The sequence below is a fragment of the Heterodontus francisci genome, chromosome 1 (genome assembly GCF_036365525.1).
Source record: "Heterodontus francisci isolate sHetFra1 chromosome 1, sHetFra1.hap1, whole genome shotgun sequence".
NCBI classification, from domain to species: Eukaryota; Metazoa; Chordata; class Chondrichthyes; order Heterodontiformes; family Heterodontidae; genus Heterodontus; species Heterodontus francisci.
In genome coordinates, this window is record NC_090371.1 from 208,263,045 (window position 1) to 208,278,626 (window position 15,582).

General features: G+C 42.2%; 1 protein-coding gene across 1 annotated transcript in view; it reads left to right on the plus strand.

Moving 5' to 3' along the window:
- Window positions 1-15,582, plus strand: part of lrba (LPS-responsive vesicle trafficking, beach and anchor containing) — a 1,007,923-nt gene that overhangs the window by 33,231 nt on the left and 959,110 nt on the right. Inside the window, exon 2 of the mRNA XM_068041130.1 lies at window positions 11,141-11,372. Within this exon, the coding sequence (XP_067897231.1) occupies window positions 11,141-11,372 (232 nt within the window). The remainder of the gene's footprint in view (window positions 1-11,140; window positions 11,373-15,582) is intronic.

The window sequence follows — 15,582 nt, forward strand, 5'->3', positions numbered from 1 at the left end:
TTGGAGGAAAATGTAGCTGGTCTGATTAGTTAGTTTGCGGACGACACTAAGGTTGGTGGAGTTGCGGATAATGATGAGGATTGTAGGAGGATACAGCAGAATATAGATCGGTTGGAGACTTGGGCGGAGAGGTGGCAGATGGAGTTTAATCTGGACAAATGTGAGGTAATGCATTTAGGAAGGTATAATACAGGTGGGAGGTATACAGTAAATGGCAGAACCCTTAGGAGTATTGACAGGCAGAGAGATCTGGGCGTACAGGTCCACAGGTCACAAAGTGGCAACGCAGGTGGATAAGGTAGTCAAGAAGGCATACGGCATGCTTGCCTTCATCGGTCGGGGCATAGAGTATAAAAATTGGCAAGTCATGTTGCAGCTGTACAGAACCTTAGTTAGGCCACACTTAGAATATTGCGTGCAATTCTGGTCACCACACTACCAGAAGGACGTGGAGGCTTTGGAGAGGGTACAGAGGAGGTTTACCAGGATGTTGCCTGGTCTGGAGGGCATTAGCTTTGAGGAGAGGTTGGAAAAACTCATTGTTTTCACTGGAACAACGGAGGTGGAGGGGCGACATGATAGAGGTTTACAAAGTTATGAGCGGCATGGACAGAGTGGATAGTCAGAAACTTTTTCCCAGGGTGGAAGAGTCAGTTACTAGGGGACATAGGTTTAAGGTGCGAGGGGCAAAGTTTAGAGAGGATGTGCGAGGCAAGTTCTTTACACAGAGGGTGGTGAGTGCCTGGAACTTGCTGCCGGGGGAGGTGGTGGAAGCAGATACGATAGCGACGTTTAAGAGACATCTTGACAAATATATGAATAGGAAGGGAATGGAGGGATATGGGCCCCAGAAGTGCAGATGGTGTTAGTTTAGGCAGGCATCAAGATCGGCGCAGGCTTGGAGGGCCGAATGGCCTGTTCCTGTGCTGTACTGTTCTTTGTTATATCCCTCTATGCCTTGCTCATTCAAGTGCCTGTCCAGATGCCTCTTAAATGTCGCTACTGTTCCTGCCTCCACCACCTCCTCAGGCAGCTCATTCCAGATACCCACTATTCTTTGTGTGAAAAATTTACCCCTTTGATCCCCTTTAAACCTCCTCCCTCTCAGCTTAAATCTATGCCCTCTAGTTTTAGTCACCCCTACCATGGGAAACAGACTCTGGCTATCTACCCTATCTATGCCTCTCATAATTTTATATACCTCTATCATGTCCCCTCTCAGCCGCCTTCGCTCCAGAGAAAACAGACCCAGCCTTTTAGTTTTAGAGATACAGCACTGAAACAGGCCCTTCGGCCCACCGAGTCTGTGCCGACCATCAACCACCCATTTATACTAATCCTACCCTAATTCCATATTACTACCACATCCCCACCTGTCCCTATATTTCCCAGCCCTAATCAGACCATACCTTTCCAGATGCATATGAATCCTGTCTCTCAGAATCCCTTCCAATAACTTTCCCACCACTGATGTAAGGCTCACCAGCCTGTAGTTCCCTGGCTTATCCCTGCTGCCCTTCTTAAATAAAGGCACAACATTAGCTATCCTCTAGTCTTCTGGTACCTCACCCGTGGCTAACCAAGGTTCCAAAATGTCTGCCAGGGCCCCAGCAATCTCCTCCCTTGCTTCCCATAGCATCCTAGGATACACCTGGTCAGGCCCTGGGGATTTATCCACCTTAAGGCACTTCAAAACCTCCAACAACACCTCCTTTGTAATGTTGATATGCTCCAGGATATCGGTGTTCCCTCCCTTCAACTCATAGCTTCCATGACCACCTCCACGGTAAATACGGACGAGAAATATTCATTTAAGACGTCTCCCATTTCCCGTGGCTCCACACATAGATTGCCACACTGATCCTTAAGGGGACCTACTCTCTCCCTAGCTACCCTTTTACTCTTAATATACTTATAGAATCTTTTAGGATCTCCTTTATCTTATCTGCCAGGGAAATCTCATGGCCCCTTTTCGCCCTCCTAATTTCCTTAAGTGTAGTCCTACATCCCCTGTACTCCTCGAGGGACTTGCTCGATCCCAGCTGCCTATAGCTGACATATGCCTCCTTCTTTGTCCTGACCAGACCCTCAATATCCCTTGTCAACCAAGGTTCCCTCAACTTGCCCTTCCATCTAACAGGAACATGCCTGCCCTGAACTCTTCCTATCTCACTTTTAAAAGCCTCCCACTTGCCAGACGTCCCTTTACCTGTAAACAGCCTCTCCCATTCAACTTTTGAGAGTTCCTGTTTTTATTTTAATTTTATTTAGAGATACAGCACTGAAACAGGCCCTTCGGCCCACCGAGTCTGTGCCGACCATCAACCACCCATTTATACTAATCCTACACTAATTCCATATTCCTACCACATCCCTACCTATCCCTATATTTCCCTAGCACCTACCTATACTAGGGGCAATTTATAATGGCCAATTTGCCTATCAACCTGCAAGCCTTTGGCATGTGGGAGGAAACCGGAGCACCCGGAGGAAACCCACGCAGACACAGGGAGAACTTGCAAACTCCACACAGGCAGTACCCAGAATTGAACCCGGGTCGCTGGAGCTGTGAGGCTGCAGTGCTAACCACTGCGCCACTGTGCCGCCCTGAATGATGCCATCGAAATTAGCCTTCCCCCAATTTAGATCTTCAACCTGAGGACCAGTCCTGTCCTTTTCCGTAACTATCTTGAAGCTAATAGAGTTATGGTCACTGGTCCCAAAGTGCTCCCCCACTGACAGATCAACCACCTTCCCATCCTCATTTCTTAAGAGGAGGTCAAGTGTAGCCACTTCTCTGGTAGGGCCATCCACATACTGCTTCAGAAAACTATCCTGGGGACACTTAACAAATTCTTCCCCATTTGATGCCTTAGCACTAAGGTAGTCCCAGTCAATATTAGGGAAGTTAAAATCACCTACTATTACAGCCCTATAATTCCTACACCTATCTGTGATTTCCCTTCATATATGCTCCTCCAGTTCCCTCTGACTATTGGGTGGCCTATAGTATAATCCCATCAAAGTGATCACCCCTTTCTTATTTCTACCCATATGGCCTCGCTGGACATTCCCCCCGGGATAACCTCTCTAAGTATTGCTATGGTGTCCTCCCTAATCAATAGTGCAACTCCCCCTCTTCTCTTACCTCCACCTCTGTCACGCTGGAAGGATCGGTACCCCAGAACATTGAGCTGCCAGTCCTGCCCATTCCTCAACCACGTTTCCGTAATAGCTATAATATCTCAATCCCATGTACCGATCCATGCTCTGAGTTCATCTGCCTTACCTGTAAGGCTTCTTGCATTAAAGTAAATGCAGTTTAGCCTACCAGACCTTCCACGCTCCCTGGCCTGCCTACTGGACTTGCTTGCTTTAACCTCTGCATTTGCCTCCAATATCTCATCTGAGAGACTGCTACTTTGGGTCCCACCCCCCTGCAAGACTAGTTTAAACCCTCCCGAGTAGTGCTAGCAAACCTCCCCGCAAGGATATTGGTCCCTCCTCCAGTTTAGATGCAACCTCTCCTCCTTGTACAGGTCACCTCTGCACCAGAAAAGATTCCAATGATCCAAGTAGCTGAAGCCCTCCCGCCTACACCAGCTCGTCAGCCACACAGTCATTTGCCTAATACTACTATTCCTACCTTCGCTAGCACTTGGCACAGGAAGTAATCCTGTGATTACAACCCTGGAGGTCCTGCTTTTTAACCTTCTGCCTACTCCCTATATTCACTTTGCAGGACCTCATCTCTTTTCCTGTCTATGTCGTTAGTACCAATATGGACCACGACCTCTGGCTGCTCGCCCTCCCCTTTCAGGATGTCCTGCAGCCGCTCCAAGACATCCTTGACCCTAGCACTAGGGAGGCAACATACCATCCTGGAATCTCGTTTGTGGCCACAGAAACGTCTATCTGCACCCCTTATGATAGAATCCCCTATCACTATAGCTCTTCCAACCCTTTTCCTCTCCTGCTGTGCAGCAGAGCCCTCCGTGGTGCCACAAACTTGGCTGTTGCTGCTTTCCCCTGGGAGGTCATTCCCCTCCCCTTCCTCCCCGCCTCCCCCAAACAGTATCCAAAGCGGTATATCTGATTGAGAGGGGGATGGCCACAGGGGACTCCTGCACAACCTGCCTGTGTCTACTACTCCATCTGGTGGTCACCCAATACCTGCTGTGTGACCACCTCACTAAATGTGCTATCTACGACGTCCTCAGCATCACAGATGCTCCACAGTGAATCCACCCGCAGCTCCAGCTTCGTAATGCAGGTAGCCAGTAGCTGCTGGTGGATACACTTCCTGCACACATGGTCGTCAGGGACACTGGAAGCGTCCCTGATTTCCCACATAGCGCAGGAGGAGCAGATCACGGGTGTGAGCTCTCCTGCCATGACTTACCCTTAGATTAATTAGTTACTCCCTTAATTATAAAATACTAATTGCACTAGGGGCCTTGTTCTACCCACCTCAATCCAAAGTCCTTAAAAAAAAAAGCACTTCAGAAGTACTCATCTTATCACCTGAGATTTTTTTTTCCAACATAAAAAAACAACTTTCCCCTTATTTCTTTAAGGTATTCTAACAGCTGCTACTCACCAACCAATCACCTTGCAGCTCTCCTCTGATGTCACTGTTTGCCTTTTTAAGGAAGCACTTTTTAAACACCGCTGTTCTCACTCAGTCTCCTTCTTTCCCGCTGTCGCTGCTCTTTTTAAAGATTGTGTATCCAAACAATCTGATAAAGACAAAGGACAAATGTTCAAAGATAAAAGCTGTTAATGAAACCCATCTTACACCTATCCTAAAAAAATTCCAGAATTGAATGTTACGACTAACTGCTGCACTCAAAACCTCCAATCAAAATATAGAATTCTGATTGTGGTGGGAGAAATGCACTGATAATTCAATCCCGTCGCCTAACACATCATTTAAAACTTTCCAAATTAAACACCCAGCCAAATTGTACCATCTATTAACCCCTGAATGAGGCTAACCAAACCAGGTGTCTTTAAATCAGCAAGTTAACTTTTTAATTAGAACGAAGTTCTTAAACTATGAAGATATAAACAACATTTAAAATAGAAAAATTAGAGTCCTTGCAAATTTACAGTTGAATGCTGCTTGAGCTCCTCACAGAATGCTGCTTGAGGTTTTTAAAACCTAACATATGAATTAGGTGCTGAAGTAGGCCATTCGGTCCCTTGAGCCTATTCTGCCATTCAATAAGATCATGGCTGATATGTTTGTGTTTCGAATTCCACACTCCTATCTACTCCCGATAACCGTTGATTCCCTTGCCTAACTAGAATCTATATACCTCTGCCTTACAAATATTTAATGTCCCGGCCTCCACTACCTTCTGAGGCAGAGTGTTCCAAAGTTGCACAACTCTGAGAAAAGATTTCTCCTCATCTCTGTCCTAAAAGGGCAACCCCTAATTCCCCTAATTTTAAAACAGTGCCTCCTAGTTCTGGACTCCCCCACAAGAGGAAACATCCTTTCCACATCCACCTTGTCAAAACTGTTCAGGATCTTATATACTTCAATCAAGTCTCCCCCCCCCCCCCCCCCCCCCCAACTCTTCTAAACTCCAGTGTAAACAAGTCCAGTCTGTCCAACCTTTCCTCATAAGACAACCTGCTCATTCCAGGTATCAATCTAGTAAACCTCATATGAGCCGCCTCCAATGCGTTTACATCCTTCCTTGAGTAAGGAGACCAAAACTGCACACAGTGTTCAAGATGTGGTCTCACCAATGCCCTTTATAACTGAAGCATAACATCCTTACTTTTATTTTCAATTCCTCTCATAATAAAGGATAGCATTCCATTAACTGCCTTTATGACTTGCTTTACCTGCATACTAAATTTTTGTGACTCATGCACTAGAATGTTCAGATCCCTCTGCACCCTGGAATTCTACAATTGTTCTCTGTTTAAGTTTGTTCACTTTGGCAGGAATGAAAAAAAAATCTACAAGAAAACCTGTCGCTGTCTGGTTATTTGAAAAATAAAACATCACAGGGTTAAACTCTAATACAAATACACTTGCTGCGTTCAGGTGGGGAGCTGAACAGTGAGAACCACCCATGTCATACCACGTGGCTGTAACACCGTCTCGATTAAAGATAAAACATCCCAAGCCAACCTGATTTCTGCTCCTAAGGAACATAATCATCGTTTACATCTATTAAATGCAACTTTATTGAAAAGAATTGCAATGGTAATCTTTGTGCACCTCCTGTAGCATAGCTGATTATTTTGGGCCTTTCTCAAAATTGTCTCACCTATGAATTCTCCATTTTACCCCTCTTCTGTCCATGAGCACAGACATGGAAATGAAACAAGTCAAGAATTGAGTTGCCAGTGGAAAAGGTCTGCATTATCAGAATTACTCTGCTGATCAGGGTTATGGGTAGGTTGATTCAAAGTTATGCGTAACGGCAAAGGACTCGATCACTGCTGTACTGATTGCGCAAGAAAATTGGAGCACTTTTTAACGTTGAAGTTGCCAAGGTGGTTAGCACCGCAGCCTCACAGCTCCAGCAACCTGGGTTCAGTTCTGGGTACTGCCTGTGCGGAGTTTGCAAATTCTGCCTGTGACAGCGTGGGTTTCCTCCCACAGCCAAAGACTTGCAGGTTAATCGGTAAATTGGCCATGGTAAATAGCCCCTAGTGTAGGTAGGTGGTAGGAGAATTGAGGGAAGGTGGGGATGTGGTAGGGAATATGGGATTAATGTAGGATTAGTATAAATGGGCGGTTGTTGGTCGGCACAGACTCGGTGGGCCGAAGGGCCTGTTTTAGTGCTGTGTCTCTCTATGACTCTAATGAGAATTAGACAGAAGTGAGTGATAATGGATTTCATTTTGTTCCAGTGAAAGTTGTTTTGAATGTTACCAAAGTAAGCAGAATGGAAGATGATGAGTTTAGTCAGGTGTTGAGGTGCACAGTCTGGAAGGGCCCAGTTTAAATTCCTGGTCAGCCAGGTTGGTTGCAGTTGGTCGTCTTATCCTTGGGTCCTGGAGAAGTAAACCAAGAGGCAACTGGTTTTATGTTACCCAATTTTGACATTAACATTCTAACTTGCATCCAGAGAGCTGCAGCATAACTCTCTGCCATACCAAAATTTACTGATACTTTTTTATCACACTATAAAATCAACTTTTAACTAATTTACAGCTTTTTAAAGCTTTATGAAGATGTTGACAGTTACATAGCTAAGATTGTGACAGTGCAGTAGAATATTGTTTAAGTTGTACTTGCTAGCTGTTTGTAAAGCTGTGCTAAGTGATTGTGTAGAAATCTGGTTCAGGACCGCAGAAACCTTTGTGGTGGCAAATGATGAGTTTCATAAATGAGCACAAGTATATATTTTTAAAAAAGCAGGTAGATTCGAAGTGGAAAACCAGATATGTGCATTTCTACAGTTCGCCATCACAAGAGAAGCATTTTCTGTTTGGCAGATTTCAGCTTTGTTGGTTACTGGTCTGGCCTCTCCTGGGGACCCAATTTAATAATCTAAGATGGAGCATTGACATTTTCCCTTGAGGCTTCGCTATCTGGATTTTTCTTCAAAGTAAATTCTTCTGGATTACTCGTACCTCAATGAAATTTGATGAACTCAAATGCTCTGCATAACCTGCTGAACTTTTTCACTTTTTTTCCCCCAACCAGAATCAATGGAGAGCTGCTTCTGTGGAAAAGAATGGGTATTTAAATTGTCACATTTACTTCAATTTACAGATGTTTAGATAAAGTTGATGGATTTGCCTTTTTAAAGGTTCCTGGAACTTTTTTTTTAAATCATGGAAGTTTTTTTTAAAAGAACAATTCCTCATTAATTGCACCAGATTCTACAAAATTGGTAGAAGTAGAGATAATTGCACTGGTCTGGAAATCATTTTTGTGACCATATGTAGCTTCAAATTGCTTATTTTTATTTCAGGTTTTAGGACACTACTTGAAGTAAAATAATATTTTTAATTTTATTTTTTGAATGTGAACTGCAGTGCTTTCCAGAGGAGGTGACCAGACTAGCAGTATGTATGTGTTATGATGTGCACAGAGATTCTGCATGCATGCTATTCACGCAGTTGTAACTCCCTCATTAGAATTCATAGTTCTGATTAGAAGTATCTGTTGTTCAGATACTTGACGCCTATATAACAGTGTCGCAGTGACATTCAATTGGTTCCATGTAGTTGAATCATTTCAAGATTTTTAATCAAGATCATGATGGTAATTGTAAACTAACAACCAATGACGAAGTACAAAACTGTTGGCCTGTGTGGGCCAAATCACAAATTGGTCTCCATTGGGCCCAGATCTGGAATAAAGGCAAATAAGGCACAGCATCACATAAAGGTTAAGGGTCTCTATTGTAGCACTATTCTCCCAAGATTACAAGTCTCTGATAGAATTAAGAGGAAAATAGTTATCTTTGCTGCTAGATTTCACTTTGCATTCACCAAAGTGTTTGAAGTAATATGTTGATTTTTAATTTTAAATTTTTTTACATTTTTAAATTTAAAAAATTTTTTAATTTTGGAGATACAGCACTGAAACAGGCCCTTCGGCCCCCGAGTCTGTGCCGACCATCAACCACCCATTTGTACTATTACTACATTAATCCCATATTCCTACCACATCCCCACCTTCCCTCAATTCCCCTACCACCTACCTATACTATGGGCAATTTACAATGGCCAATTTACCTATCAATCTGCAAGTCTTTGGTTGTGGGAGAAAACCGGAGCGCCCGGCGAAAACCCACGCGGTCACAGGGAGAACTTGCAAACTCTGCACAGGCAGTACCCAGAATCAAACCCGGGTCGTTGGAGCTGTGAGGCTGTGGTGATAACCACTGTGCCACCCTTTATAAATTTTATATTTTCTTTATAAAAAAAATCACAATTAAGAGAATTTCAGAATTATTACAACACAGGAAGCCATTTGACCCATTGTTTCTGCACCGGCTCTCCGAGTGAGCAATTCACTTAGTGCCGTTTCCCAGCCTTCTCCCCCTAACCCTGTATAGGCTTCCTTTTCAGGTAACTATCTAATACCCTTTTGAATTCCTCGATTGAACCTGCCTCCACTGTGCACTCACTGGAGGACATATTTAGTTTGTGCAAATAAATTTGCTGTTTACAATAAGTATTTGTGTTTGTAATTTTTTCTCCGCATATTTGTGACATTTAAGATTTTATTCCAAAACATTTTATCAACCCATTGTGCATAAAAATTTGTTTGTGAATTTTTTGGGGGTATTGTGGAAAAACTTTGCCACACAATTATCTGAGTTTATATGGCCAAAGAATTGAGACGACCTCTCAAAGATGTCTTTAAAATTAGGAATGGGTTGGACAGGGTGGATGTGGAGGGAATGATTTCACTTTTGGGAGAATCCAAACAAGGGCTCATAAATACAAAATAGTTACTGATAAAACCAATAAGGAAACAAGGGGAAGTTATTTTTACTTAGAGTGGTTGGAATGTGAAATTTGCCACCACAGGAAATGGTTGAGACAAATAGCTCAGATGTTTTCGAAAGGAAACCCACCATAACATATTGTTTGCCTTTGCTCCATGACCTTCTGGTCCGTTATTCTGTGACCTTGTCCTATCTGCACCTCCTTTGTTAGCTCTTGCCCCACCCCTGCTTTACTTGCTTCTAACCTTTGACATTTCTAATATTTGCCAGTTCTGAAGAAGGGTCACTGACCTGAAACGTTAACTCTGTTGCTCTCTCCACAGATGCTGCCAGACCTGCTGAGTATTTCCAGCATTTCTTGTTTTATTTCAGATTTCCAGCATCTGCAGTATTTTGCTTTTATTATGTAGATGATGTGATGGATTTGGAGCTATGATTACCATTTGCCAAAAAGTACTTGTATTCCCTTTATGTAAAGTACTGTGTTTTGAATTGGGCTGATGACTTGCATTGCAAACCACTAACGTATCCCAATCCTGTCTTGTGATTTCTTAATTTTGAGTCTAAAGTTATGCTCACTGACTCGCACAGCTACCTTGCCTACGTTTTCCTCACACCCTGCTTTCCTATCAGGACTGTATTTCATTCTCCCATGATTCCATGCATTTGTTCTGACAATGCAACCTTTCATACTGCGTGTTGATAGTCTTTTTTCTTAACCAAGGATCTCCCACCCCACCACTGTGCTTAACAGGGCTCTTGATAGTGTTCATTTCATTTCACATACTTCTGCTCTCACCCCTTCCCCTCCCTCCCGGAGCCACGGTAGGGTTCCCCTTGTCCTTACCTTCTACCAGCCTCTGCATTCAACGGATCATCCTCCGCCATTTCTGCCACCTCATATGATGCCACCACCAAACACATCTCCCCCTCCCCTCTCCTTTCAGCCTTTCGAAGGGACCATTCCCTCTGCAATATCCTGGTCCAGGCCTCAGTCACCCTCGACTCTCCACCCTATCCCAGGTGTTGCCTTTTTTTTCCCACCCTCTCCCATTTCATTTGCTCAAAACCTATTACATCTCTAACATTTCCCTGTTCTGATGACTGGTCACAGACCTGAAACATTAAATCTGTTTCTGTCTCCACAAATGCTGCCAGACGTGCTAAGTATTTCCAGCATCTTCAGTTTTTATTTCTATTTGCTTCTTCTGTGACCATACCAATTGTTTAATGTTTGAAACCTTTTGTCTAAGCATTTGTTTATTCTGTTGGATATGTATATTATCTGCTATTTTATAGCTTCAAAATTTGGCATAACCTCTGCTTTTTACAGGAGGGTGAAGCAGTATGGCTGTAGTTAACAACATTTGACCTTGTTTCAATAACACTCAGTTCGGTGTAATAAAAGTGGAGTCAGCCACAAGTTTGGAATTTTAGCTTAAATATTGGGGATGACAAAATTGGTAAAAATATTGAAAATCATATCTTCCAGTATGCCATAATTTTGATGCTTCAAAAGAGTTACCTTTTTTTAAAAAAAAGTAAGTGCATTCTGGTAGATGTTACGATCTTCAAGAAATTAACTTACCTCATACAGTAGATCAGGATGCATACATGCACATAATACTTGATCGAGACTAAATCTGTCAGAACAATTGGATTATACAATTGTGCAGTTTGTGAACAATTTTTTTTGATTACAGCTTGTAGGAGGACAATTTGACTTGGAGATGAATTTCATCATCCAAGATGTGGAAAGTATTGCCTGCATGGTGGAGTTATTGGACAACTGTGATGTGACCTGCCAGGCTGAAGTTTGGAGCATTTTCACAGCAATTTTGAAAAAAAGTATTCGTAATCTACAGGCCTGCACAGACGCTGGATTGATCGAACATGTTCTCAAGAGAATTGATAGAGTTAACAATATGATAGCAGGTAGGGCAATTTTTTTGTGACGTCTTGTCCCTAGGTGAAGCCTGCCCAACTGAAGTGAGAATGCAATACTCGATGTCAGATGATACAGTCGGCTTGATGGTAGCTAATTGTTTGCTTTTTACTTCTTTAAAAAAGTAACTGTATGCCAGCTGGTACAGATTTATATTGCATTATCACATGGTTTCCAGGAGGATGATTATTTCAACATCCTTTTATACTAACCAATTGAATATTTTAACACAGCCATAAAATGTAAGTGTGCAAAGTATCTTCATTAAGCAGTTAAATAAACTCAGCTTGGTTTGGGGCAAATATGGGCTTATGTAAAATGCCATGGCATTTTTTGTTCTAAGAAGAGTATACGTGCTCTTCTGCATTGTATAAAGCCCGAGGATGTGTGCTGTAGCAATAGTTTTATCCCCAGCTTTAAAAGGTTGTGTTCTTTGTTTGATTTGGATAAGGTTTCAGCTTATTAGATTTGGTAGCCCTTTATTGAATTCCCAGTTTGCATGGTCAATTAAAAAAAAAATCAAATCTACTTTATTTTTCCCCTAGTGTTTTTATCCTCAGAATTGGAGTGTTGGTTTTGATTGGCACACTTCCAGAACAATTACAGTACCATTTTCAGGTCATCTGCTAATATCTGTCAGTGTGTAAAGATGAACACAAGTGACCAATAATAGCAGAAACACAAAGGAAGCGTGGAGTTGAGATAAACTACCAGCTTTCTAACATTCAGCACAACACCCCACTGATACTTGCTGTCTTTTATCTTCGTTCTCAGTTTAAAATTCTCATCCTCCTCCCTTCCTATTTCTGTGATCTCCTCCAGCCTTACAGCCACCCCCCCACCCCCCACAAAGAGATTGCTGCGCTCTGTCTATTTTGGCCCCATTGAGCATTCCTGATTTTAATCGCTCCACCATTGGCCATGCCTTCAGCTGCCAAGCCCCTAAACTCTGCAATTCCCTCTTTAAATCTCTTTACTCTCTTTTCTCCTTTAAGACGCTCCTTAAAATCTACTACTTTGACCAAACCTTTGGTCATCTGGCCTATTATCTCCTTTTGTAGCTCGATGTCAAATTTTGTTTCATGCTTGTAAAGCACCTTGGGGGTATTTTATGATAAAGGCGCTATATAAATGCATGTTGTTGTTCTTTGTAAATACAGTTTGAGAATCAGCAAGCCATATGTCCCAATTAAAGATTGAGAGAATATGGACATTCAGAATATTTCCTGGACCCCTTAAATGGCTTGGCAAGTCTATGAACCAACAGGGTTCCATGGACCCCATGCTGAGAACCACTGCGCAGGTGAGAGAGAATCAATTCATGGACTGGATGCGGCCCTCAGGTTGATTTTTGTCCACCCCTAATCTAGAGGGTGTTTGGACTTTGGGGAGGGATATAGCAGTCCAGTTCGTGTTGATACAAGACTGTGTGTCTATAGATTGACAATCCTGCAGTAGTCTGCTGCATCAAAAGGCAGCAAAAAAATTAAGTGTGATATATCCTGGTGTTGAATTGGTCTGCTGGTGCTTGAACCATGAGGTCATAATCTCAGCTCTGTGTAGCCAAGGCAAATTATGTATTTTCAGGACTTAATGAATTTGCTGCAGTGGTGCAGATCATGGGCTGTTATGGAATAATAGATTAGTTACCTTTCTGTAATTTTCTGAATGACTAATGACAAGAACAACAAAAACTTGCGTTTATGTAGCACCTTTCACATAGGAAAATGTCCAAAGGCACTTCACAGGTGCATAATTGGGCAAAACGGGACACAAGGTTTAAGGAGGAGATATTAGGGAAGGGGGACAAGAAGCTTAGACAGAGGTACCAAGATATTATATTGGCACAAAGGTATGTTTTAAAGGTGGAGAGGATTAGGGAAGGAATTCCATAGTTTAGGGCATAGACAACTGAAGGCACAGTTACCATTGGTGGGGTGAACAGAAGAAATAAGAGCAGGAGTATGCCATTCATCCCTTCTAGCCCGCTCCGCCGTTCAATGAGATTGTGGCTGATCTTGTACTTCAACATTTTCTTGCACTATCTCCATACCCTTGATGATTTTAATATGTGGAAAGCTATTGATTTCTGTCTTGAACGTACTCAATGACTGAGCCTCCACAGCCCTCTGGGGCAGAGCATTCCAAAGATTCACCAGCCTCTGAGTGAAGAAATTCCTCCTCATCTCAGCCCTAAATGGGCTGCCCCTTATTCTGTGACTATCCCCCCTGGTTCTGGACTCCCCTGTCAGGGGAAACATCCTTTCTGCATCTACCATGTCGAGTCCTGTAAGAATTTTGTAAGTTTCAATGAGATCACCTCCCATTCTTCTAAACTCCAGAGAATAAAGGTCCAGCCTATTTAATCTTTCCTCATAAGACAACCCCTCCATCCCAGGAATTAGTTTGGTAAACCTTTGTTGCACTCCCTCTATGGCAAATATATCTTTCCTTAGGTGAGGAGACCAAAACTGCACACAATACTCCAGGTACGGTCTCATTAAGGCTCTATATAATTGCAGTAAGACCTCTTTATTCCAGTACTCAAATCCTCTTGTAATAAAGGACAACATAGTATTTGTCTTAATTGCTTACTGTACCTGCATGTTAGCTTTCAGTGACTCATGAACAAGGACCCCCAAGTCCCTTTGAAGTTTAACACTTCCCAGCCTCTCACCATTTAAGAAATACTCTATTTCTGTTTTTCCCACCAAAGTGGATATGCTCACATTTCTCCACTTTGTATTCCATCTGCAAAGTTTTTGCCTACTCACTTAGCCTCTCTAAATCCCCTTGAAACATCTTTGCATCCTCCTGACAACTCTCACTTCCACCTAGTTTTCTGTCGTCTGCAAACTTGGAAATAGTACATTTAATCCCCACATCCAAATCATTGATGTAGATTGTGAATAGCTGGGGCCCAAGCACCGATCCTTGCGGCACCCCACTAGTTATAGCCTGCCAATCCAAAAATGACCTATTTATTTCTACTGTTTTCTGTCCATTTACCAGTTCTCAATCCATGCCAGTATATTCCTCCTATTCCCATGTGCTCTAATTCTGTTTACTAACCTCTTGTGTGGGACCTTATCAAAAGCTTTCTGAAAATCTAAATATACCACATTCACCGTTCCCCCTTATCTATTCTGCTAGTTACATCCTCAAAAAACTCCAACAGGTTTGTTAAACATGATTTCCCTTTCATAAATCCAGGTTGATTCTGCTCAATCCTACCATTATTTTCTAAGTGTCCTGTCATCACATCCTTTATTATAGATTCTTGCATTTTCCCTACGACTGTGTTAGATTAACAGGTCTGTAGTTCCCCGTTGTATCTCTCTCCTTTCTTAAATAGTGGGGTTACAATTGCCACCTTCCAATCTGCAAGAACCATTCCTGAGTTTATAGAATTTTGAATGATGATCACCAATGCATCTACTATCTCTATAGCCACCTCTTTTTCAGCACTCTGGGATGTAGATCATCAGGTGCAGGGGATTTATCTACTTAAAGCCCCATTTAATTTTTCTAGTACTTTTTTTAACTAATAATAGCTTGCAGTTCCTTGTTTACACTAGTCCCTTGATTCTCCGTTATTTCTGGGAGGTTTTTAGTATTTTCCTCCATGAAGACGGACACACAAAATATTGTTTAGTTTCTCTGCCAATTCCTTATTCTCCATTATAAATTCTCCTAACTCCGCTTATAATGGACCCAGATTTGTTTTTGCTAATCTTTTCGTTTTTACATACCTATAAAAGCTTTTACAATCCGTTTTTATGTTTCTTGCTAGAATAGTTTCTTATATTCTATTTTCCCTTGCTTAATCTTTTCCTTGGTCCTCCTTTGCAGAATTCTAAAATGCTCCCAATCTTCAGGCTCACTATTTTATTTTGGCAACTTTATATGTCTCTTCCTTTGATCTAATACAATCCTTGATTTCTTTCATTAGCCACAGTTGGAACACTTCCCTTGCTGGGTCCTTGTGCATTAAAGAGATGTATTTTTGTTATAAACTATGTATTGGTTCTTTAAATGTTAGCCATTGCCTATCTACCATCACTACTTTTAACGTAGTTGCCCAATCCACCATAGCTAGTTTGCCCCTCATACCTTCATAGTTTCCGTTGCTTAGATTTAAGACCCTCGTTTCTGATTAAACTACATCACTTTCAAACTTAATGTAAAATTCTATCATAT